Here is a 26812-nt window from a genome sequence, read left to right as displayed (position 1 = left end):
GTAAAAAATGGACCTAATGAAAACATGCCCACTGTACGCACATATGTACACACGCACAAGAAAAACGAAGCACATCTGCCGGAGTATCATTAGAAGCCAACAAACAGTGACACCAAGGACAACATAGGGGAAATTACTTGCACTAACTAATTGAATTAAAGAAATGATAAATTAATGAAAATGAAAATGGATGAAAAAACTGGCCGCAGGTGGGGAACCAGCCCACGTCTTCGCATTACGCGTGCGATGCTCTCACCATTGAGCTACCGCGGAGCCGTTTTCCCATCCATTTTCTGGGGTATTTATGTCTTACAACTAGAATTAATCCTGGGAGTGCTAGCCAGCGCCACCACTCACAAACCTAGGTGGCGTATGTGGACCATCCTTTCTGCCGCAGGCGTCAGGAGTACCTAATTTTTTGGGGTGAAGGCAACTGGTCAATAAACCCACATATGTTACCTGAAGGCATGATTGTTGCCTTCAGGTAGCATATTTAATGCCCTCGTTATGTAATGAAGGGAAAGAAAGGGAACCGAGGGGCCCAATTTTTATCAATCATATCATTAGAAGTCAACAAACAGTGACACCAAGGACAACATAGGGGAAATTACTTGCACAAGTAATTCCTTTCTTCTCATCTACCGGAGTAGGAATATAGCAATAAACGTGCTCTAAGCAGTTTATAAGCAGTCTTTCATGCAAGGAACATCAACATCGTAAACCAAACTTAACAGTGTACAATCATGCGCATTGTGCACGCACCAGAAAACACGGGAGTCAATAATGTGACTATCATTAGGAGAGAGAAATAATCTTTCATTTTTTGAAACGGTAATCCGAGTCAGGACCCGGTTCACCCTAGGTGGGAGGATTCCTTACTCCAGGAACCCTCTGGCTTGGGCTGCCTCCTTGGCCCGGGCGATAAGACTGCGCTGGTCGTCCAGGTCGTCAGAGGAAAGCTTCGCCTCCCACGTTTCAGTGGTGGTATTGAAGTGCGCCGAGTTGGGGTGCTCTTCTTTAGCCTCTGTGGGGCGCGACTATCATTACGATTGCCTTTAATTTTCCATTGCTAACAAGTATAGCGTGAGAGCGTTTTTGCGAATGCGGGCCTGGGATTGTCGCACATGATTCTTTTCCTCCCTTAAACGTTGTTACCCTTTATTAAATTAGACCAATCTCGCTAAATAGGCCACCGGCAATTTCCCTCAAAAGTAAAAAACAAACACTGGTGACAAAATACTACAAATAAATAAATATAATAAATATTGTATTTATTTATAAATATATAAATATAATAATATAAATAATTAATAGATAAATAAATAAACGGCCGCGACTCCGCGTGGTTCGCGGCAGGTGACGTCTAAGCGCGTAAGCGTTATAGTGCTGCGTTAATGCACATCCTTGATATCAGTGGCGGCCTCAGAGCAATTAGTTAAGAATCAACCTGTTTGTTGACTACGTGGCGGCAGGAAACAATTTCGAAATTGCAGCATTTCCCAGAGATAAAAAGACAAGGTGACTCATAGGGTATCAGGCAGCCCCGTAGCTGTTTATATGATGTTGAAAATAAATTAAATTCTGGGGTTTAACGTGTCAAAACCACGATGTTATTATGAGGCACGCTGTAGTGGAAGAGACTCCGGATTAATTTCGACCACCTGGGGCTCTTTAATGTGCTCCCAATGCGCGGTACACGGGCGTTTTTGCATTGCGCCCACATCGCAATGCGGTCGCCGTTACCGGGATTCGCACCTTCGGGCTCAGCAGTGCAATGCCACTACACCATCGCGGTGGGTTTAAATGAGATGTGCGCTTTAGTTGGGGAATTCAGAAAAAAAAGGCAATTTGTTTCGGGTGGTCATCAGAATTCGGAGCGAGAGGCTGGACACATACTTTTATGGCTGCTATTAATGAGAAGCAGAGCAACCGAGGGGCCCGATTTTTGTAGGTCGCAACCATGTGAAGCAACAGACAATGAAGGTAAATTATTTGTAGTTTTTAATTGAAATATTGACATGATAAGTTAGAGCAAAATGAAAGTGGAGAAAGAAAAAAAAAACAGGTTGGCTGCCGGCGGGATCTGAACCCACAACCTCCGCATTACGCGTTCGTTGAACTATACCAATTTGGCTGCGGCGACGGCTGTTTTCACGTCTACATTGTTGGGTACCGTATGTGTACAAGATATAACCATGGGAGTGTTAGCCAGCGCGACTCCAGACCATGGTCTGGAGGAGTGCCACTAAATGTACGCACGCACGCATACACACTGACGCGCGGACCCAGCTGAGAGGAATCATCAAGGCGGCAAGGATTTGAAAATGCACTGAAAGCTTCTATGTGAAAAATAATTAAATTAATTGCCGGGTTTCGCATTTTAGCAGACAAGATTTTGTAGCCTTGCTAGTGACTAAACTAAGTCTTCTCACTATATGCAACATTTCATCTCTACACAGGCCCCTACTATCCTGCTTGTGAGGTTTTTTTCTGAATACATTTATGTACGTAACTTCCAGTGATGTTCCTCGAGAGATGTTTTTAATTTTTTTGTCAAGTACTTACTTTTTTTTTTCAATTTTACGTGGCATATTTAAAGAGGCTCTCCAAACATGCTCTGGTCACTACCGGCAAATATTCAAACAGGTACCTCTATCCCCATGCATGTGCGTTTTCATTCTTTTTTTTTAACGTGATACTCCCTTCAGTTCGGTCAGCATAGGGGGTCGCTATCTAAAACCGTATGCAACGAAAGCGTGTAATACTATAATCGCTACCCACCGTGGTTGCTTAGTGGCTCACTGGCTATGGTGTTGGGCTCCTGAGCATAAGGTTGCGGGATCCAATCCCGGCCACGGCGGCCGGATTTCGATGGGGGCGAAATGCGAAAACACCCGCGTACTTAGATTTAGGCGTACGTTAAAGAAGCCTAGGGGGTCCAAATTATTCCGAAGACCCCCACCACGGCGTGCCTCATAACCAGGTTTTGGCACGTAAAACCCCATAAATAATTTTTTTACTATAATCGCTCACACCTTTTCAACCGTACTACCCACGCACCTTACTCTGGTATCCTTCCGAAGATGAAACAAGCCATTACTTGATTCCTCATGGATCGCGTACGCAGAAGACGCCGTTGTCGCGCCACGCATGGCGCAATCGGCGCTCAATTTAGCCTCTCGCACGGCGTTCATGCACGGCGCTCCGGCAGTGCAGTTGTCGATCCGAGAGGGAGTGGTCGCGTTCGAGAGAGCTCACTCAGCCATAGTAGGTATAATGCATCAAACACAAACCCGGCTCATCAAGAGTTATAAGAATTACCAGTGTGAATTTTTTTTTTTGCAGAAATTTGACGGTTGCTCGACTATGGCGCTCCCGAGTTTGACACGTATACAGGGTACGGAAACGGCGCGACAAGACTCGGGCAGTGTCACAAAGGGATGTCATTTCGCGCCAACCACCGCTGACGACGGTGGGCCCACTATACGAATAGAGATCGAGCACGGTAGCAATATTAGTCCGTATTACCCCCATTTGCTGCGTCATAAGTTATATACATGTAAGCTTTATAATGCGTCAATAAATGCCACTTGTGTATTTTGTTACGTCATTTCTGTACCCTAGTGCTCACACACCTTATAACAGCACGCACAAGACGTTTCACCTAAGCAACTGAGGCGGCGTCCGCCACACAGCCTACCCGGTAATTTTTGAAAATTATCTATGCACACACTAAAGAAAGGACCGACAGAAGAGGAACGTGGGAGATCGTGTATGAGCTATTTAATTAGCAGATAATGCAGCAACGTAAAATAAATAGGCGAGCCCTTGCAACACGGCTGTTGAATAAAAGTACCTGAACAGTTTAGACAACATTAAGAGAGAAAGGGAGAATTCGTTATCACTTACAAGACTTAAGCCAGGCTGTACAGCGTATATGAAAGTTCGAGAATTTCGTCCGGGGCATTCGTACCAACGGCTACTGGAACACCGTCCTTCCCGATCGTCGGCCCACAAATCAGTGAAAGAACTTTTGTGCTGCGCGAATGGATTTGGGTTCGCGGCACTGTCCGCGCGCGTGCACACATTCACCGCTGCTTTCCTCTCTCTCTCTCTCTCTCTCTCTCTCTCACATAAATTTTTTAACTCCCTGTTCTTAATGCTTAAAGTATAGTGTAGGGCTGGTAATCACTCACTGCTAATTAAAACGCGTTGCTGCCAGCACAAGTTGACATTATAAAGCACTGATTTCTGTCTTTCATCTTTTTTTTTTTTGCGTTGGACATAAATGACGGTATGGCGAAGTTACCATGACTGCTGTTCCGAGTCGGTTTCAAGTTGTCCAAAAGAGAAAGCAGCGATCCAATGACCACGAAGAACAGGATGATTCCAAGCGCCACCCTGAAGAGGGATAAAGACAGCGTATGTCTGGCATGTATACTATATGCTGACAACACTCCAAAAGCTTTCGGGTGCTTTATGTCACGCATGTACTTTGACATTTGTGCCTTAATGTTTACAGATAGGTTCATTAAAAGACTTGCTGGCATGCCATTTTCGAATGTTTATTCTTTGCTTTAAGTGAACGTATTGGACCAAGAAAACTCAGAAAACGTAATACCAAGCCTCAGAGTGACCCAATATAATTTATTATAATAGCTTTACTGCGAACCAGGGGCCAAATTCACAAAGCTTCTCGTTAGTAAGGGCTCTTCGCCATTGGCTGGTGGCCTTCCCTTATATCTAGCATCAGGATGGGCTGGCATTTGCCCTTATCACTGATTCTAGCATAAGAGCATTTTGAGAATATGGGCCCCAGTTTTGGTTTAGTTTACTAGGAGGTGTATGTGTCATGACATCGTGATACAGAAGGTGGTCACGTGGGAGGAGAACATCGTGGCGTTTCGGCACTGGCTTCAACTCCCTCTGTGGTCGGTTAGGCAGCTACTCATTGGTTCGCACGAAAATTTCATGTCAGTCTCCCTTTAGGAAGGAAAAAAAATAGAACTGAACTAGCTTAATCATACAGTCGACCCGAGCTACAGACGACAAATTGAGAATGGAGCTACCGAGCTAATAACTTCACGAAGAGACTATAGTGGTACCAAGAGGTTTCTTATACCAGAAGCTGATTTAGATATAAACACGACCGTGGCCTTGTAGAAGCATATGCTGTCTAAACTGTGGCAGACTTGCGTTTACAAAGTGCCGTTTTTATGAAAAACACCGTTGATGTAGCCTACCAGTCTAACTCAGCTCAATATTCAGCTCAATAACTCTTGGTTAGTATTTCTTGAGGTTTTTGTCATAGCAAACGTCGTAATACGTATGCTCTTTGCATTTTTATCTTCTATTATTCGCACTGGACCTCACAGAAATAAAATTGACAAGGCTTGAAAGACCTCGGCGTTTTTACACGGGCACTTCACATCAGGGCAATGAAAAATGTATGGCTATCTGATTTCTGAACCAAACTAGGTGACCGCAGAAACTGAGGCTGGCAAGATGAGCTGCAAGAAGAACGAAACTAATAAAAACAAAAGGTGTTTAAGTAGCACGTGGTTGGCGGGTAGTCCAAGTCCTCGCGAATAACATCGTCACACTGTTTCTTTCGCTTTTCGAAATCGCTCCACCTGATCCTGACGCTTTCTCTAGCAGTGTTACCTAAATGGGTTCGTTGAACCCTTTGCTTTGATGTAGCACTTTCTCAGGACGGTTTCATGGTGTGTTGTTGTGAAGCACAGTAAAACCAGATGCATCCCTCTGGCTTAGAAATCATAAATCAAAATTGACAAAGTAAGGTTTTTCTAGACCCTACACTAGTCGTCGCCAAGAGACAAGGCTACGTTTTGGTATAGAGAAAGATGCATAGAAGTGTTCTGACGTTTTTGTGCGTTTTTGAATTTGAATGAGCGATTCAATCATCTCTATATATTGACTCCAGCTTCCGTGAGCAAACGAGAACCGAAAGGGTCAGCATTTTTCGTGCGTTTCATGTCTGCGTCTTCAAAAGCGTTTCGCAGTAGTTCTCATCGAGGCTTCTGCTAGTACATATCTATGTAACTTATGCAATGGCGCGAAATCATTTTCCACTGTTGCGTCTACTAAAATTAAGCGTTTTACGCGTTCGCGCATTTCTGTACGTCAACGAGTGTTATAGTCGTTTGAAGGTGCGAGTTACCCCTAGCCAATAGCATATGCTGCCTGAAGCCATGTCAACCCAAGCCAGTGACACGGCGAGCCGCTTCTGTGTTACCCTAAGCTAAATTTTGTGAGCACACCTTAGTCTGGTTATCGCAGGACGACCTTTCGGCGTTTCTAAGCGGCCTGAGGACGTCTACAGCACCGATACTTTTCGAGAGAGCAGCGGTGCCTCGTACAGCGCTGCTTTTGCCACCCTGATCACACGAAAGCGAAAGTTGGTATCCGTGCATGGAGTAAACGAGAGGCCAAAAAAAAAAAGAGAAGCTCTAAATGAGTTCCTAAACAAGAAATCTTCGTAATCATTCGTAATTTATTAAAGAATTGTTCATAGCTTCTTGGTACTTTAAGCTGGGTTCCAACTTCCCTTGCATGAATCCCCCTCCCTCTCGCGGCTTTCTCAGAAGTCATTTCTTTCAACCTCTCTATATGGCTTTCATAGATTATGAAAGACATTTGATTCAGTAGAGATACCACCAGTCATAGAGGCATTGCGTAACCAAGGAGTACAGGAGGCATACGTGAATATCTTCGCAAATATCTACAATGATTCCACAGCGACCTTGGTTCTCCACAAGAAAAGTAGAAAGTTACCTATCAAGAAAAGGGGTCAGGCAAGGAGACAATCTCTTCGATACTATTCACTGCATGCTAAGAAGTATTCAAGCTCTTGGACTGGGAAGGCTTAGGAGTGAGGATCAACGGCGAATATCTTAGCAATCTTCGGTTTGCAGATGACATTTTCCTATGACATTGTCCAATGGGTACGAATTTATTGCAACAAATGATTGAGGACCTTAACCGAGGAAGTGTAAGAGTGGGATTGAAGATTTATATGCAAAAGACAAAGATATGTTTCAATAGCCTGGCAAGGGGACAAGAATTCAGGATCGTCAGTCAGCCTCCAGAGTTTGTAAAAGAGTACGTTTATCTAGGTCATTTAATCACAGGGGACCCTGATCATGAGATGGAAATTTTCAGAAGAATAAAATTGGGTTAGAGTGCATACGGGAGGCATTACCAAATCCTGACTGGGAGCTTACCACTGTAGTTGAAAAGAAAAGTGTACAACCATTGTATTCTACCGGTGCTAACATATCAGGCAGAAACTTGGAGGTCAACAAAGAAGCTCGAGAACAAGTTAAGGACCGCACAAAGAGCGAGGGAACGAAAAATGTTAGGCCTCACGTTAAGATACAGGAAGAAAACGGTGTGGATCAGAGAGCAAACGGGGATAGCCGACATTCTAGTTGACAATAAGAGAAAAAAAATGAAGCTTGGTAGGCCATGTAGTGCGTAGGATGTATTACCAGTGGACCGTTAGAGTTACAGAATAGATACCGAGGGAAGGGTAGCGCAGTCGAGGACGGCAGAAAAATAGGTGGGCTGATGAAGTTAAGAAATTTGCAGGCGCAAGTTGGAATCAGCTAGCCCAAGACAGGGGTAATTGGAAACCGCAGTGAGAGGCCTTCGTCCTGCAGTAGACATAAATATAGGCGGATGATCATGATGATGAACAATAATACTGAAAACTTCTCTGGGGCGCTGGAACGGTGCGCTCTTGGCCTTCATCAAGTTCCCTGGAGGCAATTATTGGCGCTTATGTGGGCCGAGGTAGCGTTCAGAAACCCGGTGCCTGTATAAAAGTTTCCCCCTCTTTAAGTGCCTCTGCCGGCCCCCTTTTAAGGTTGACAATAAATAAAAATAAATATCGAAACGCCGTATCAGTTTGAGGCCACATCAAACCCATTGTCACCACTCTTCGTCATGACGTTCATTCGTGAACTGAGAGAACTGCACGCGTTCGCACGTACAACAAGCAAGCGCGATTACCTCTGCATACCCCGGTGGAGCTTCTAACGTTAACGTGTCTAAAGAACCTTGTGCTACGGCTTTGTTTTCATCGCAGGTGTCTATGCATGCACGTTCTCTTCTTTCGCTGGCAGAAGCAGTCCTGTGCCTCTAAGAAGGGGAGGGGGGTTGCTTCCTCGCGTGGCCATGCATGCACTTCGTATCTTTGGTTCGCGCTCGAGCAGTGCTCAACAACCACTGCTGCGCTTTCGCAGAATTATCTGCATGACTACAGATTTGGGAACGTGAAGCGCACGGCCATTCAGGCTCATCACGCTTCTCTCTTTACGTGTGATCACGTTACCAGAAATGTCATTACGTTACTGACAAACGTGCTCTAGCAGGCTTTTCAAGAGGGGCGTGTTGATTTCATCCGTGCTGTGCCGCATGTCAGCCAGGAGCGCGAGTGAAGAATGCAAGCACCGCTATTTCTCGAACTTTCTGAGGCCATACCGTCGTTCACGCATTACTGGCATATTTCTCAGACACTGACGCCCGACAACTCAAGCGCACAAGAAAAAAGAAACAAAAAACGCATGCCAACAGCGAGAGCATGCCGTGCATAAGCTATAGAGTTTCAACACAGAGACACGTAGCGGGATTAGATAAAACGAGCCAGCTACCCTTGACTCCTACGTATGCATAGAAGCTTGTTGATTAAGCTTTTACATACATACTTTTTTAGACCGTTTTTTTTTAACCTCTGCACCAACTTCTACTGAAAATGGAAATTATCTGCATTGTCATTTTAAGGTAAATTAACTGTTTGCATTAAGTCAGTGATTGTATTTAACGTCCCCAAAGTGCACAGTGGGTTATAAAGGATGACGTAGTGGACGGCTCTGAATAAATTTTGGTTACCTAGCGTTGTTTAACGTGGACTCGAAGGATGGTACACGAGCGTTTTTTGCATTGTGCCGGCCTTCGGGTACGGATGCCGCGGCTGAGAATCGAACCAGCGACCTCGTCCTCAGTAGCGTAATGCCATAGCCACCGAGCCACCGTGGCGAGTAACTGTTTTCAATTATAACAGCTTCGGCAAAACATGACCACCTTGTTTCATTAATAAAAGAGGGGATCAAGGGGGGTGGGTGAGGTTGGAACTGGCTAATACTTGTTTGCACGTCGTTGTTTCAAGGTTAAAGTCTTGCTGCTCTGGAGCGTCGGCTTATGCTCGCCGTTTTATTATATGCCCTCCTATCTCTCCATATTTGATCCATAACGGCACTTTAATAAGCGTTGCAGCTTGCGCTAAACCTCTAGATGTAGGACGGTGTCTCGATACGAGTAAAACATATTGTTACGACGCGCGACAAACGGTGTTTATTGAACAGGCCTCAAGGCGAGCCTCCGACTTGCAAGAAGAGTTCTCTTCTTCGTCTTCTCCGCTAACACTCCTCCTCTTCTACTAATGCGGCTACATTTACTGTAATATTCCTCCCCTCCTAGACGAAGCCCGCCGGGCAAGTCAGCTAAGTTCTCGGTGTGAAGGGCTTGAGACGAGCGACATGTACAACCTCAGTCTTGGCGGAGCACCGTCCAGTTGCGGTGAGACGCGCCAGTCGATAATTCACTTGACTGAGTTGGTCAACAATAACGTACGGGCCAGTATAGTTGGCAAGAAGTTTCTGACACAGGCCACGTTTGCGCACCGGACACCATAGCCAGACTAGATCCCCTGGAGAATAGGTGACATCCCGATGGTGCCTGTCATACCGTGCTTTTGACCGCTCTTGCGAAGCCAGAGTACGTATGCGGGCCAAGCGTCGAGCTTCTTCAGCGAGACACAGAGTCTCGGCGATGGTGAGATCGTCGTGGGTGGAGAAAGAAAATATGGTGTCCAGTGTGTGACGCGGCGGACGAGCGTAGAGTAGGAAAAACGGGCTGTAGCCAGTAGTCTCGTGCTTTGCTGTGTTAAAAGCGTATGTAATGAATGGCAAAATGTCGTCCCAGTTTTTATGGTCCGATGCGACGTACATGGACAACATGTTCACCAGTGTGCGGTTGGTACGCTCGGTCAGCCCATTTGTTTGCGGGTGATACGGTGTCGAGTGGCGAAAGCTGGAAGCGCATAATCGAAGAAGCTCTTCCACGACATCTGCAGTAAACTGGCGGCCGCGGTCACTGATGATTACTCAAGGAGGGCCGTGACGGAGAATGATCGAATGCAGGAGGAAAAAGGAAACTTGGCTGGCGGTGGCAGATGGCAAAGCAGCCGTCTCGCAGTACCGGGTCAGATGGTCGGCACATACGATGATCCAACGGTTCCCTTTCGATGAGCGGGGAAAGGGACCCATGAGATCAATTCCAACTTGCTCGAAAGGAGAGCTCGGAGGCGTCAGTGGTTGTAGGAGGCCGGCTGGCGTCGTAGTTAGGTGTTTGTGGGCCTGACACTGAGCGCAACTGGCCACATACATTTCAGTCGACCGACGCATTCGGGGCCAGTAAAACCGTTCTTGGGCACGATGAAATGTACGCGCTGCTCCGAGTTGTCCGGAGGTAGGATCGTCGTGCATAACCTGCAGAATAGAGGAGCGTAGCTTCTTCGGAACTACAAGAAGGAAGCGGGCACCAGTAGTTGCGAAATTCCTCTTGTAGAGGAGGCCATCACGAACACAATATCCTCGGCTTGTTGTGGAGTCATGCGCGTTAAAAAGTGGCTCTAAGCTGAAGTCTTCTCGCTGCTCCTTCTCGAAGGTCTCTTTATCAGGGAATGCAGGTGCCAAAGAAGCAATCAAATGATCAAAGTTATCGGCATCACAAAGAGTGGTGTTTAGCGGCATTCGCGAAAGGCAGTCAGCATCAGCGTGTCGGCGACCACTCTTATATGAAACTGTGAAGTTGTACTCCTGAAGGCGTAGAGCCTAGCGCGCGAGTCGACCAGAGGGATCACGAAGATTGACAAGCCAACACAACGAATGATGATCTGTGACGATTGTGAATGGGCGTCCATACACGTACGAGCGAAAACGTTGCACAGAAAAAATGACCGCTAGGCATTCCTGCTCCGTAACGGTGTAATTGCGTTCAGGCTTACTTAACGTACGACTCGCATAAGCAATGACACGCTCGTTCCGGCCGCATCGCTGAACGAGGACTCCCCCGACCCCCACGCCACTCGCATCGGTGTGGATCTCTGTTGGTGCAGCTGGGTCGAAATGCCGAAGGATGGGACCCGTCGTCAGTAAGAACTTCAGTTGACGAAAAGATGCGTCGCACTCGTGAGTCCACTCAAAAACGGCGTCCTTATGCAGAAGACAAGTCAGAGGATAGGCGACATCGGCAAAAGCAGGTATAAATCGGCGGAAATAAGAGCAGAGGCCTAGGAAACTACGAAGCTCTTTAACAGACCGAGGAGGCTTAAACGCTTCAACAGCTGCTGTCTTTTGTGGATCAGGCCTGATACCATCCTTGTCTACAAGATGGCCAAGCATCAATGTCTGCCGCTCACCGAAGTGAAATTTCTTAGAATTGAGTACTAGGCTGGCGTTTTCGATGTAGTCTAAGACGACTTCCAGGCGCCTGTTGTGCTCTTCAAAAGTGATTCCAAAGATGACAACGTCATCTGGGTAACACATGCAAATATGACATTTGAGGCCTCGAAGAATGGTGTCCATAAATCTTTCGAAAGTCGCGGGTGCATTGCAAAGCCCAAACGGCATGACGTTGAACTCAAAAAGGCCATCCGGGGTTATAAAGGCCGTTTTTTCTTTATCCGCCCGGTGCATTGGGATTTGCCAGTAACCCGATCGCAAATCTACAGAAGAAAAGTAGGATGCTGAATGAAGGCAATCCAATGCGTCATCAATCCTTGGAAGAGGGTAAATGTCTTTCTTGGTAATGGAATTGAGACGGCAGTAGTCCACACAAAATCTCCAAGTATCGTCTTTCTTTTTCACCAATATAACTGGAGCAGCCCACGGACTAGATGAATCCTGAATTACTCCTTTCTGTAGCATTTCGTGAACTTGTTCGTCGATAACCTGGCGCTCTGACGGTGACACTCTATAGGGTTTCTGTCGAACAGGCTGCGCCGACCCCGTGTTAATTCTGTGCTTGGTTCGAGACGCAGGAATGGACGGCGCGTTATCGCCCTGGGCGAAATAGAAGATGCTTAAGTGTTTAGTCAGGACGTTCACTAATGTACGGCGCTCGTCCATGCTGATCGACTTGCTGATCATTGGCAGAATCTTCGAGTCTTCCGAGCAGATGTCAACTCGTGTATGTGGAGCATCTGTGAGCACGGCGACTGGCGTCGATCTGTGCTCTTTGAAGGAAGCAAGCTTCATGCCAGCAGGTACCACTGCGTTTTCGCCTGAAGGGTTGACAACCCTTGCGTTGGCTTGCTTGCACAATTTCAAGATCTCTTCGATGTAGGCAGTGCAAGTCTCCCCTGGTAGCTGTGCTCTCTGTGCCAGGGTATGCTCTGCGCGTTTCTTTTTTGCGTCCGAGTCGCCAAAGCATTCCTTTAGGTCATGAACGAAACGTTCCCACGTTGTTAATAATTCTTCGTGGTTCTCAAACCACATCAGGGCAGTGTCAGTGAGAGCGAAGACAACGTTGGTTAGTTGGTCGATGGTGTTCCAGCCGTTGGACTTGCTTACCCGTTGGTAATGTCTGAGCCATTCTTCTACATCTTCACCTGCTCTCCCGGCGAAAACCCGACGTTCTCGGTAGTAGCGCCACGTACCAGCAGGCATTGATCCCGGAGCGGCAGGTATCGGTCCCCGAGCGTCTCCTTCGTTGGTCATGTTAACAGGCACAGGGGGTAGTCCGGCGAGGCGACGACTCCGGCGAAGAATAAATGGCTCCGGGTCCGTTGTTACTTGAAGTACCCCGCACCTTCCACCAAAAACTGTTACGACGCGCGAAAAACGGTGTTTATTGAACAGGCCTCAGGGCGAGCCTCCGACGAGCAAGAAGAGTTCTCTTCTTCGTTTTCTCCGCTAACACTCCTCCTCTTCTACTAATGCGGCTACATTGACTGTAATAATATGCTGATATTATGCGCGATTCCTCGGTCGATCCTATCGAATATACGACTGAAAATTAGAAGGAACATCTAGTTAGTGTTCCAGCGCTGATTCCAGTTACAATTACACAAGACGGCCTGTAGACTGGGCCCTTGATTATATTTCGTTTCTAATCGATAACAGTGTTTACCATTTCTCCCCATTTAGGTTACACCGCCAGTCCTCTATAATAATAAAGACTTGTTCATTCATCCACGCAATAAAATGTATTGAAGCAAGGTATGACGGCAAGTGCGGAGCAGCGCAATAAAGGAAGTGCAGAAAGCTGCAATATGGGTATTGGTTAAGAGGGGAAAACTTGGGGCACATTGCTAATATTGCACACGATTCGCGTCAACTGCCGACTGACCGATGCTTCCGATAACGTAACTGTAACGCTGCAGAAGCCGGTGACGAAGGACGAACGTAATCGACAAGAGTAGGACGGTCGCATTTTGAATTTTGAACCCCTTTCGAGCACGTATTTTGAGACATTCGTGCTCCTGAAAAAAAATTCAAGGGTGATTTATATAAGTCAGTAGCCGGCTGGTACCATGGCACCTCTCTCAGGGCCCATGAGCTCCTGAAGATGCAGAAGCTTAACTCGCGTTTCCTAACGTTACTTAAAGGTCGTGTACTTACAATGCTGCGAAGAAGGATGGTGTCCAGTCTATCGCTTCCACTTGCTCACGGGTCATGCACGCGGTAACTTGCACCGATATGGAGACGTTGGTGAAGCTTTTCACAATTGGCGTAACTGAAGGAACAAAGAAATATGTTCATGGGCGAGCTCGTTGACACTTGATGAAGCCAATATAGCGCAAATGAAGCTAAAAGAGAGAACAGCGTGGTGTACGGTCTTATGGACGTGGCAAATAAATGTTCGTGAAAAATAAATGTGTGCTCACAACTGCGTCGTGCGTAAGTTACAATACACTCATCGCGAAACTTAGCAGGCGACGTTTGGACGTCCCTTGCAGTAACGAACTTAGATAATTAGTTAGTACTCAGGACTGACAAGCAAAAGTATCTCTTATTCTGTACGGTCCTCTAATGCTAATGATAAGCAGTGGCAAAGGAGCGTCGGACTGTTGAATGCTTCTGGACGCGTGGCAGTTGGCAAGATCATCTGGCCCTCAACACGTTAGTTATTACGTGCGCGTTACCGCATATTGCTGTTGCGCAGATGATTACTTAAGATTGATCAGTGCTTAGTTGCAAATGTATTCTTTATCACATGAGCACTTAATGGCGTAACTCCTGAAGGTATGCAGCTTTTCGATTGGGTGCAATAATGGTGTATTAAAGAATACCAATACGCTCTCCTAGACATGCGGGACATACGCCTTGAATGCATGGAAATACTTACTACTTCAGGTACTGCCGCTGAGACCACAAAGGCACATTGACTCAGCAAAGAGCATTTTCACGCCTTTAATAAACCAAGAAATGCAGACCAAGACGCAAAGCGGATGGCACCCGCCGGGAAGTTCACACGTCGGGAACAAGAAACGTATATGCGGCTACCGGGTGCAGCTAAACAGCAACATAAATCCCTCAGCGTACGCTTTTAGAAGGAAAACAGTGTCGTTGACTTTTGCCTGGTGATGTGCGCGCGTCGCTAGAGAGTTCTATCACTATAATTGGTGTGTAGGCATGTTAAAAGTATTACGCAGACATAATTTTTCTTACTGAAAGTGAAGATTGATTGTATGTCCTTTTCCGAGCACGATGATGGGACGCACATTCCAAAGAATCCGGGGAAGTCTTCCACAACGTTCTCAATTTCCCCCAAGAGGTAGCGCTGCGAAGTATAAGGCGATGTGTTATAGAATAGAAATAAATATACCGTTGTTATTACTTAAACCTTGTTTTTACGTTCCAACGTCTTACGAAGTTCTTAAGCGTTCCTGCATTTTCAGGTTCCGCCAATGCAGCGTTGCACGGCTTAAAGATTTCATATTACACAATACTTTATACTACATATACATAGCTTTTACATAATACCTTTATTGACTCGTCAAACTGGTTATTCCCGTGCGCTTCCTCGGACGCAATATTTTACCAAGACTAAGCTGTTTGAATTCTCTTCACTTTGAAGGATCACAGCCGATTGGAAAAAAATTATGTAAAAGTTATTTAAAACCATATCGCGGACGTGTTTGCCATATTGCTGCCATATTGAATGTATGAATGAATGACCGATGACCGTGGATTGCCAGGCAGAAACTTCGCCAAAATGCAGCGCGCGCCATCAAATTCCACAGTCTGCACCGGCGCAGAGAAGTTGCACCAGAACGCACGTAAGCTGTGGACTCTCCGCCGGGGCTGTCATTGACGCGCAAGCTGCACAAACATTGCGCAAGGGCTTGTTCTACAGGATGTGAGCGATCGGTACACACTGTACATCGCACTCACGCCTCGGCGCTTTCTATAGTGGGGCTAAACAAATCGTTGCCGTGGAAAGGGGAAACCAAGTAAGTGGCAAACCAAGGAAATAAAGCAAGTTATGTAGAACATAAGGCTGGCTTCTAGGGATCACAGAGAAGCCAAGAAGTAGAAATTACTCGAACAATTAAGTATACTGCTTAGATCAAACAAGTACTGAGAAAAGAAAAGGGGGGCGAGTGAACTAGTACAAGGAAAATATAAATGTACAAATGAACAATAGGTTGCAGTACGTATATATCACGTATTAGGTACAAAAGCAACTAAATGTTCGAACACGCATGCTCTAATTGGGCACGAAAATAATGAAGATGGGAAATACACTGGCGCGCGCCAGCACTTCCAAGCCCACGACAACGTGCTTCTCATCTAAACATTGAAATCCCACTAAGAACATTGGGAATGTAGTTATAGTGGAAGCCATACTTTTTACACAGCTGCAACCATAAACTAATCGTCAAAGTGGTGCAATAAATTAAAAGTGGTAAAGTGACGCTATTACCAAAAAATTATCAGGGGTTCCTTATGGTACAACTGAGACGACTTGAAGGCGAAAGCCCGAGTGCCGCTAACTCAATGACACGACGACCACTTTTTTGTTAAGTCGTCTTCACTATGAAACCTCAATTTGCAGTAATTTTTGCAAGTCACCCTTCTTATGATTCAGCAAACTCAAACCGTGACTCAGCACATTTTTTTGCTGAGTCACGCTCACTTGGACCCTCCCATCTCCCATATATTTTTTGAAAGTCGCTCCCCCACTCCATAACCCCTTGATTCACTCTTAGTTCACACTTGATTCACCCTATCACTGCTTGATTCACCTTCATTCGCTCTATCCCCCCCCATCTTGGTTTTACTTCCATCACACTTGGTTAGCTCTATTATTCAAAATTTCGAATTTTCATCACTCTTAATTCACCCTATCACCACTTGATTCACCTTCATTCACTCTTAATTCATTCTCATTTACTTTTCATTATCTTAGCTGACTCTATCTCATCATTACCTTTCGTTTGACGGTTATCGCCCAACTAAATCCATTTAATTCACCATCAATTCACTCTTAATTCACCATCAATTCATTTTTAATTCACCTTTTTGTATGCCCATTTTTATCATTATCATTACCATCATAACCATACTTACACCCATTACTATCATTAATTCTCGGTTCCTTAATTGAATGACCATCATTATTTATTGATATTTGTATTTATCATGTAATTACCTATCGATAGACATATAATGTTATGGGGTTTGTAAGTATACGTTAGAGTTATCAATTTTTTGTACATATTTTTCCGATTTTTGGAACCGCTTTGTCAAGGTCACCTCAAAACCGGACGTATAAGGCTTTCGTGTCAAAAGCGCTAAAATAGTACATCAAAAGCGATAAAATAGTACAATATCAAAACACTAACAGTCAGACTGCGTCAAGAGTTGTTTTTGGTAATTCGATCATTTTTTCTTTTCTGAGAATAGCATTTCTGCTTGTAGGAGGAGGAGGAGGAGGAATAAACTTTATTTGCGTAGCAGATTTGTGAGACCTAGGCCTCTCTACCTAGATGACGGCCTCGAGCCCTTGGGCTCTGACGGCATCTTCGGCCTGTTGGATTGCCTTAAGTTGGTCTTCCGGTGCAGAGCTGAGCAGCGCGGTCTCCCACTGCTCTCTGGTCTTGTGCGTTTTATTCTGTGTGGATGTCCCAAGACAAGCCCAAACCATATGTTGTAAGTCCGCCTTTTCTTGACAGAATCTGCATCGATCGGTGTAAAGCTCTGGATAGTGATGGTGGTAGGCCACCGGGTTTGGATATGTTTCTGTTTGCAACAAGCGCTATGCTGTCGCTTGCCGTCTACTTAGCGAGGAGTGTGCCGGGGGGATACGGGCCCTGCCCAATTTATAGTGTTTGGTTATCTCGGTAAAGCTGGTCATCCGGTCTTTCTCCGTTCCCAGTATTTGCGTGTCACCTGCTCGGTCCGTGAGTTCTCGAGCCAGGTTGTGCGCTATTTCGTTCCCGGGAAGGGAGGAGTGTGCGGGTGCCCATATAATGTAAACATCGCGATCTTCACGAAAGTTGGCTAAAATTCTTAGCGCTTCCGGCGAGATTCTTCATTTGGAATAGTTCTTGACCGCCGTCTTGGAGTCGCTGACTGTGATGTTGGCCTTCGTGGAGGCTATTGTCAGTGCTAAGGCAGCTTCCTCCGCCACCTCAGCCCTTCCTGTTTTTACAGTGCCACTAACTCTGGAGTCACCCTCTAGACTGGTAGCAACTATCGACATACTCTGTCTATTTGTGTATTCCGCCGCGTCCACATAGACCACGTCCCTAGCACTACTGAATCTTTTGTGGAGAGCTCTCGCTCTTGCGATACTTCTATCTTCGTGAAATTCCGGGTGCATGTTTCTGGGGATTGGGGGGTATTGAGAGATGTTCCCTTATTTTCCTTGGCATGTCTCCCCGCAGTCCGTGCTGTGTTTAGGAGGATATTACGATGTCGTCTAAGATGTGTCTGCCCGTCAAACTCTGCGTAAGTCTTTCATACTGCGCCACTCTCTGGGCCTCAATAAGTTTGTCTAATGTGTTGTGCACACCGAGTGCTAGCAAACTCTCGTTTGACGTACTTGCTGGAAGTCCCAAGGCTTGCTTATACGCCGTTCTAACGATACATTCTGGCTTTCTCCGCAGCGTAGAGCTTAAGGTAAGGGACCACATATACAATACGACTGATTACGAATGTTTCCATTAATCGAATAAGATTGCGCTCTTTCATGCCATAGTTCCTGTTGGATATCCGCTTTATTAGTCTAATTGTTTGATGAACACTATTATCCAGTAGTCTAATGGTTTCTCCAGTATGACCGTTTTCGGATATGCGGAGTCCCAGTATTCTTAGGCTCTCCACTATCGGTATCCTGGTGCCTTCTACTCTGACCACAACGTCCGGCCTTTCCTTAATGCTTTTTCGACCTCTGCATGTGGGTCTATAGAGCAGAAGTTCTGATTTTTGAGAGGAACATCGCAGTCCCTGGTCTCTGATGTAGTCTTCGACCGTGTTTACTGCTGTTTGGAGGATCTCTTCCACATGCCCATCGCTTCCAGCCGCCACCCAGAGGGTAATGTCGTCCGCGTATAGGCTGTGTCCGAGTCCTATTTTTTCGAGTCTCGCAGGAAGACCAATCATTGCCACGCTGAATAAAAAGGGGGATAGGATCGACCCCTGCGCAGTACCCTTATAACCTAGTTTGATCTCCTCCGATTTGGTTCACCAATTGTAATCTTTGCCGTACGATCCGTCAAGAAGTCCTTCATGTACGCGTATGTTTTACGTCCTACATCCAGCTCTTGGAGATTTTGCAGTACTGCCTTGTGCGTGACAGTGTCAAAGGCCTTTGTTAGATCAAGGCCTAGTATCGCCTTGGTATCTAGAGTTTTCGCGTCCGCATCTATAATGTGATGTTTCAGTTGGAGCACAATATCCCGCGTCGATAACTCTGGTCGAAATCCAACCATGCTAGGTGGGTAAAGTCCCCCATCATCCATGTATCTCGCGAGGCGTATGAGAACCACATGTTCCATGAGTTTACCGACGCAGGATGTTAGGGATATGGGCCTTAAGTTTGTCAGGTGTAATTTCTTTCCAGGTTTCGGTATAAAGATGATTTGGGCTGCTTTCCATTGACTTGGAATGTCACCTGGCTCCCAACACTTATTCATGTAGTCTGTGAGAGCTCGGATGGATTCATCGTCGAGGTTTCTGAGCATTTTGTTGTTTATCCCATCAGGCCCTGGTGCAAATTTCGGGTTCACTCTGGTAAGTTCATATCTGACTTCTGCCTCCGTAATGGGGGCCTCGAGATCAGGGTTCTCATTGCCGCTGTAATCCGGGAGTCGTTCTCTGTTCGCATCTCCAACGTACATCTTTTGGAGCTCTCGAAAGAGCTCTTCTTCTGTACCTGCGTAGCTGTGTATAACCTTCTGTACATTGTGTCTTTGTACAGTTTTTGCACTCTCGGCATCCAAGAGGCAGCGGAGAATGTTCCAGGTCTTGGGCATACCCATTTGCCTATCCATCGAATTGCACGTGGCTTCCCAATTTTGTTGCGTTAACGTATTCGCATAAACTTAAATTTCCTTGTCGTATTCCGCAATTCCCTTCCTTAATTTCCGATTATGTTTTTGCTTTTTCCATCTTTTCCGCATACTACCTTTCGCTTCCCACATATGCAATAACCTGCTATCCATCTTCTCAATCCCTGCCTCTTTTGGAACAGTTTTGGTAGCTCGTTTAACACTTTGTTGTAGTTTCTCTGCCCATTTCTCGATGTCCGTTATATTCTCTTCCGCATCTTCCTTTCGGATTTTGCGGAAAGAGTCCCATTCTACAAGTTTCAGTTCTCTACCCCTCTTTTTCGTTGGGCCTGCTTGTACCGTTGTGACGACGATGTAATGGTCACTACCTAAGCTTTCCTGCATGTTTTCCTATCGAGAATCTACTGCGTTTTTTGTAAACGTGAGATCTGGTGTCGTGTCGTTGCCTACACTGTTTCCTATTCTGGTGGGTGCTTGAGGATCAGTTATGAGCGTTAGTCTTTCCTGCTGAGCGTCTGCCCATAGGCTTCGGCCCTTAATGTTCCCTAAGCTGTATCCCCAAGCAGCGTGTGGCGCGTTAAAATCGCCGACTACGACTAGCACCTGTTTGTCGGCTACGCTCAACGCTTTGCGGAAGAGTGGACCGAATTTCGGCTTGTGCCGCGGTGGACTGTATATGTTCAGAATAAATAGACTTCTTGCTTCTTTGCCGGGGGGAATTATTTCAATAAGGACGTGGTCTATGCCTCGCATTCCGGTATCGTGCTCGACAGCCACGAGGTTTCTCTGTACCTGCGTCGTGACGGTTGCCTTCTCTCCGGAAGCACAGTAAGATATATATCCCGATAATTTTGCCATCCCCCCGGTCTCCTGCAGGGCGATGCCACCTGGCGGCTCCTTGCTTGTTATGAACTGCTGCAGGTTTCCTCGCTTGCGACGATACCCGCAGCAGTTCCATTACCAAATCGCGTATTGGATACGCGGCGCCATGTTGATTTATCTGATCTTCCCCGGTGGCCTTGCTATTTTCCACCGCAGTCGGTCTGCTATACGGTTTGCTTTTAACGGGTCCCGCGCCTGTCGGCCGAATATCCTTTGGTATGCTTTCTAGTGCCGCTACTCTATTCTCTAATCCATCGAATTGTTGTTTTTTCTCTACATACATGTTTGTAATTTGTTGCTGTATCCCATCGAACATTTCTTTAAACGTTCCCATAACCCTAACCTTGCGTCTTCCTTTTGTGTGGTGGTGCTTCCCCGTTCGCTTGTGCGGGAACTGGTGTTGGAGCTCGACTAGGCGTCGGCGTCCTACTGGCGGAAGGTGTGTTGCTATTCTTTTTTTGTTGATGTAGCTTCGTGTTTCCTGCCGTAAGCTGCTTGATCTCTTCTTTAAGCGTTGCATTCTATCAAGTAATCTATTCAACATCTCTCTAATCTCTTTCATTTCGTGTTCTAGGGCAGACCCCTTAGCTTTAGGAGATTGAGTAGCAGTGCCGGAGACCACGCTTGCCCAGCTCACCTGTGCTTTGCTCCCGTCTCCCCCTCGAGAAGTGCTCGAACCGGACCTCGGCCTCGACCTTGATCTGGTCGGGGATCTGGTCCTGGACCTGGACCTGGAGCGTCCGCGGCCGGCTTCCCCGGACAGTCTCGGGAACGAACCGGACCGGTCTCTCCCAGGGTCATGCTCGTAGTTTTTCCTGCTTGTTTCTTCCTTGTCGGTTGATGGATGCTTGCTCGATATCGTCTTATGGTTATTGTTGTTGTTGCTCCCTCTGGCTTCTTTGTTGTTGTGGTAGTAGTACTCTTCCTCTTCGGCATATTCTTCTTCCCTCCTCCATCGCTCCCAGCGACGTCTCCTGACCAGGTACGGTATCTTGTATCTTGCGTCGCACTTCTTGTCAACCGTGAGGTGGTCTCTGCCGCAGAGTTGGCACTCCGCTTGGCAGTTGTGGTCGCGTTGTGGATTCTTGCACCCGCACTCTCGGCAAATCTGTCTTCAGGGTTGGGGCACACGTCAGCCCTGTGCCCTGTTCTTCCACATCCATAGCATATGTCAATCTACTTTTTATACAAGGAGCACCGAATAAGCATCGCTCCATATCTCACATAGCTTGGGACGTGAAAGCCTTCAAATAAAACGATCACGTTCTCTGTGTTACCCATTCTCTTGGCGTGCAAGACCCCAGGATTGCGCGGCGTGACCAGACTGGTCACTATGTCTTCCGGACTCTCCTCTTTGGATATTCCTCTGATGAGACCCTTAGATGTGTTATCAGGAGCTGCTCTGTAAGCACTTGCTTCAAATTATTGTTCTCCAAAACGGAGTTTATTGATAGCTCCATATTTCCTGGCCCGGTCCTCGGATGGCGTGCTGAGCCCCACTATGTTTTGCTTGCTGTTTATACATATGCTGTCTTCCTCCGCTGTCTCTCGACCGACCTCGGCAGCGTTGCACAGGCAGCAGTAAATACGATCCAGCTTGTAGTCCTAGAGGTTAAGTCCGTCACGTGGACGCACTATCGCTCTGTAATCTTCTTTCGGTAGGCTAGGCATCCTACTTGCTCTGGTGATTTGTCGCACGTTGCGTTCGATCTTCCATTTGTGTCTTGCTGCTTCCTCCGACGAAGGTTCTTCCATGGTAGGAAAAATAATTGTAGGAGGAAAAATAATTATTTTGATTTACAAGAAAATAAATTATCTTTTTTTTGGCAAAAGACATTAAGTGCCAGTTTTCCCAACTTGTCAGTTGAGCTTTCCACAGAATGCCATGACCTATGCAGTGCGCCCGCGTTTGTTCAAAAACTCGACCTAGATGAACAAGCCCGTGCCCGGCCAGGGCCCGCGGCTTAAAGCCGGGGCCCGACTCGGGCCCACCAAAAATCGCGTTACCTGGCTTGGCACGGGCTGTCCGGTTGTGCCGGACCCCTGCAGTGCTCCAATTTGTGGCTGCTGCAAATCCCTAGCGACAATCTGGTGTGCTCTTTTGGCCGTGGGCGAAACTTCTCACAGCCAAGCAGAAGGTTGGTCGATGCTCTCCTCCTCTTCCGCACATAGCCGGCACTGAGCGTTAACGATTTGCGCCGTGGAGTCAAATAGGCGTCGATACTCAAGCGTGGGCGGCGCCCCTGCCCGAGCCTCAAACAGTAGCCCGCTACCGCAGCTGCCATCATACCACCGTTTTACACCGATCACACTGTTATGGATGCGGTATACACGAAGAGTGGACTTATCCACCACCGCATTACACCACCTTATTGTCTCTTCCTCGCGCACTTGTGTTTCGACTGTCTGTGCCCATCTGTGCGCCTTGTCCTCACGCACAGGTTATGCGAAAAAAAAAACTTCCGGCGCACTGTGCATACACGTGCACTCCACTGCGTCCTCGTGCCGGTTATGTTAATGTACCTCGACACACGCCTGGCCCACTTGGCATCTTTCATGAGTCGTAGTAAGCCTTCGTAAGTCAACTTAATTCAGTGCTTCACGAGTTTCGTAAGTAGGTATCGTTCTGACTGGTGTTGCAGAAGTCGCGGGGCGCGGTAGCGCGGAACCACGGAGTAAGATAAGACAGGAGCGCCGACTCCGCCGCCGCGCAACGCATTCGCTCGGGACAAAACGTGCAACGCAAATCGTAGCGCCGTCTGTCGAGGCGCGTGGAAAACAGTCAACAGCTTGCTTCCATGTGCGCATGCGCTGAGTGGCGGAGACCGGCGGAGACCGGCGGCGACGGCGGCGACGGCGGCGCAGAACGGGCAGCGCGGCACCCGCTGAGCGTGTCGTCTGCTACAAACGTGGACCGTCGGCCGTCTCAATTTGATAGCAATCAAACACAAAAAATATATGCGCACAAATAATAAAGCGCAAGTACTACAGTCGTCAGGGCGTGCGCGGAGCAGACGTCAAAACGGATAGGCAAGCAGGCGCCGTGAGAGAGTCCCCGCGCCTTTGCTCCTCTCCGCTGCAGAGTATTTATTAATTCGTAGCACCGTCTGGCGAACACGCTGTGCAGCAGGAGCCGGCGTTGCAGAATGTGTCCCTTCCAGACGAGCGGAGTCGGCGCTCCTGTCTTATCTTACTCCGTGCGCGGAACTCAGCGTCGCAAGTTCGCGGCTGGGTGTAATAACATTTATTTAATTGTTGTTTATAAGTTTTAACAATGGGTCATTATTTAGTATACTTTGACGGCGCCTCCAGGACACCAAAGGGGCAACGGAGACACCAAAGCTGGAACCGGGACCTATTCCAGATGTGATCCACCCGCTGTCCCTTGCGTGCACTGAAGATTCTGCGCTGCCCCCTTTATGTAATCTCGGAGGCTCTCCTGAGGCCTTCGTGTGCAGGTTACATGTGCCCTCCCGTAGCAGTACTTGTAAAGAATCCAATCCATGGTCGCGACGAAGAGGGCGCCCCGCCATTTCTGCAACATCAACCAGAACCTTGCCTGTACACGGACGTGCTCACATCTCCCTGTACGGCCTCAATGGCTACTCGCCCACGACAGCCCAGAGCAAGTAGGCCGACTTCACGTTATCCTCGCTCTAGCCACTGCCTGGTGTTTGCTGTCAGACAGAACACCGCGTCTGCGAACGTGACGCCTGGGACATGAACACACTTCCATATGTCGCGAACGAGCATGAAACGGTTACGTCCCCACAGGCTCTTCCGGCATAGCACGTTTGCTGCTCTAAGTGATGTCCGTCTAATATTCTCCTCGTGTTTCTCTAGCACATCATTGGATGTGTTCAACGCTACTCAGAGGTACCGATATTCATTTGTCTGATGTATTCTCCTCAGGGTGGTGCCACATCTCCACAAGCGTCTGTACCTGAAAGCACCATCACAGCAGATTTCCTGGCGTTAAGCTCAAGTCTGAGTTTCATTATGTGGTCTGCAGATAATTTGTCAAGGTGCTCGAGGTCCGCAGGGCTGTACGCCATCAGGACAGTGTTGTCTGCATACATAACCCATGTTTCCTGTTAGCAACTTCCTCGTTTCTTGTATGCCTCCGTACGTGTGTGGCAGACAGAAACCGAGTTCAGTCCCCAATAGAATACGCTCTAGTCCGGAAGCATACAACACGTAAAGCATTGGCGACATTGGGGAGCCCTGTTTGAGACCACGCTTCTCCGATACTGGTTGAGATTGGGCATCGTTAAAGCGGACTACCACAGCATTTCCTACATACAGTCGGCGCAAAAACAAGCACACACAAAAATTTGGAATTCCGACATCTGCCATGCGTTGAAACAGTGGGGCGTGTGGTAGTCGGTCGCACGCTTTGGCGACGTCAAGAACATAACAGTGAAGATTTCTGGATTCTCTGCGCGCTATTCCAATGGCCTGTGTCAACACAGATTGTCTTCGAGGCGCCGATAGCTGCGGAAGCCATTCTGCCGCTCTGTAAGGATGTTGTTGTGCTCTGCCCATGCGCTTATCAGTGTCTTCACAATCTGTGCAAAGACTTGGTGCAGAACACTTGTTCGAAAGGTCAGCGTCAGCGACTATTGACTCGCAATAGTCCTGCATCTCCCGCCTTTCTTCACCTCTAAACTGATCCTCCCGCACATCCAGTTTACAGGTATCGGATCCCCCTGACACAATGCGCGAGAAGTTATTGGCGACGTGATTTCGCGCGTGGTCTTCGAGGCATTTAACAATAGCCCTTGGCATCTTATCAAGTCCTTTAGCCGTGTATGCCTCAGTGGTGCCATCTATCAGCCGTCGGCATGCTGGCTTGGGAGAACGCTCCCTGTTGTATACCTATGCCAGTTAAACGCACGGTTGCAGTTTCTGGTCGTTGTTTTCGTGCTCGCGGTGGGCTACTTAGCATGACGTGGCGTATTTTACGTTGGAAGCAGTTGTGTGAGACGTACTGAAGTGATTTAAATTGGCATGGCCGGAGTTTATGCTGCCGGTGAGGTGGACGGAGCACCCAGCGCGTGTTTGAGCCTACAATCAGCCTCGAGGATAAGTTGTGTATTTCTAAAAGTTAATTTGATGAATGTGCCCTTACTGCATTATTCTCCCTGTAATTTTAAGCTGTGATTTAGCAGCAATGAGTAGTTAAGAAACATACGCGACGATCGTAACAGCGTGTATACCGTTTTGCTACAGGATAAGTTCTGCTAGGGCGCCGAGTTAAGCAACAACGTACGATTGTACGTTGTTTCTTAACTTATCTATTAGCGACACCAGCACTCTCTCACGTCGTTGCTAAAGGACGAAGCTAACTGTTGGAGCATTGTTCTTCCGCACAGTTTTGGCAGGCAGTATTCCTGAAGCACACTCACGTCTTCTCCGAGTACGCCGTCGATAAGGTCGATCATGCTTGGAGACGCGCGTCCTTCTTCGAGCGCGCTGAGCATCTCCCGGAGTCCTATCCGGTAGCGGATCTTGCAGAAGCTGCCTTGAACGTGGTCGACGTGCCAGGGCCTCTGGAAGGCGTCCTTACCGCTCATGTTGAGGAAGGCGCGCGCCTTCAAGCACTCCGTCTGCGAGCCGATGCTGGAGAAGGCGCCCTCCAGGATTCCCGGCTCGGGCTTGGCTGTCGCATCCACCACTGCGCGAAACACATTGCCCTCTGTGCGTTATTCCACAAGCAGTTGTCTGCACACTCTTACGGGTTTTACATTTCGCTACAATCAATCAATCAATCAATCAATCAATCAATCAACAAACAAACAAACAAACAAAGAAACAAACAAAAAATGCTTTTTATAGTGCCCAAGAAAAGCTACGGAGCCTTCGCACGTGTGCACTTAAAAAAAGTCGCAGTTTCGCCCGAAAGGCGAAGCATGGATTGCGATAGCAAATTAGTAGACAGCAATACGAAGTGAGTATATTAGATTCATCGGCCGCACAAACTTGCAAACGTTCGCTCACTAACAAAAGTAATAAACACCGTGTCACGTGCTCACAGGTAAATATTAACACATCTCACTCGATGACCGCGGAAACTCGCTATCAAAACGCGACAGTCAGGAAGCGCGGCAGCCGCAGCGAGCGAATTGACCTACTGGCTGTCTCTCGCTTCAGCGCGAACTAAACGTCGAAAGCACAGCGCATACGAAGCTACCGCCACTGGGTGGAAGTTGTCCGCATCGCAGATTTTTTTGAAGACGAGGAATGCGCAGGCGCACACTTTGACCATGTCGCAGATCGCTGTCAAGATACGGCGCCCGTGCGGCCGCACCGTAAGCAGCAGCC

At 47.3% G+C, this 26812-nt stretch overlaps 1 protein-coding gene across 1 annotated transcript in view; it reads right to left on the bottom strand.

Annotated features, from left to right (window-relative positions):
* The window catches only part of LOC119437216 (O-acyltransferase like protein), a 98190-nt gene extending 72031 nt beyond the window's left edge, over positions 1 to 26159 (bottom strand). Inside the window, exons 1-4 of the mRNA XM_037704264.2 lie at positions 25897 to 26159; positions 14757 to 14868; positions 13707 to 13821; positions 4310 to 4401 (exon numbers count right to left, since the gene is read on the bottom strand). Of these exons, the coding sequence (XP_037560192.2) occupies positions 4310 to 4401; positions 13707 to 13821; positions 14757 to 14868; positions 25897 to 26064 (487 nt within the window). The 5' untranslated portion in view covers positions 26065 to 26159. The remainder of the gene's footprint in view (positions 1 to 4309; positions 4402 to 13706; positions 13822 to 14756; positions 14869 to 25896) is intronic.
* Between the last annotated feature and the right edge of the window lie 653 nt (positions 26160 to 26812).

Source organism: Dermacentor silvarum, chromosome 1, assembly GCF_013339745.2.
Source record: "Dermacentor silvarum isolate Dsil-2018 chromosome 1, BIME_Dsil_1.4, whole genome shotgun sequence".
In the NCBI taxonomy this organism is placed as follows: domain Eukaryota; kingdom Metazoa; phylum Arthropoda; class Arachnida; order Ixodida; family Ixodidae; genus Dermacentor; species Dermacentor silvarum.
This window is presented reverse-complemented; position numbering and strand designations above follow the sequence as displayed.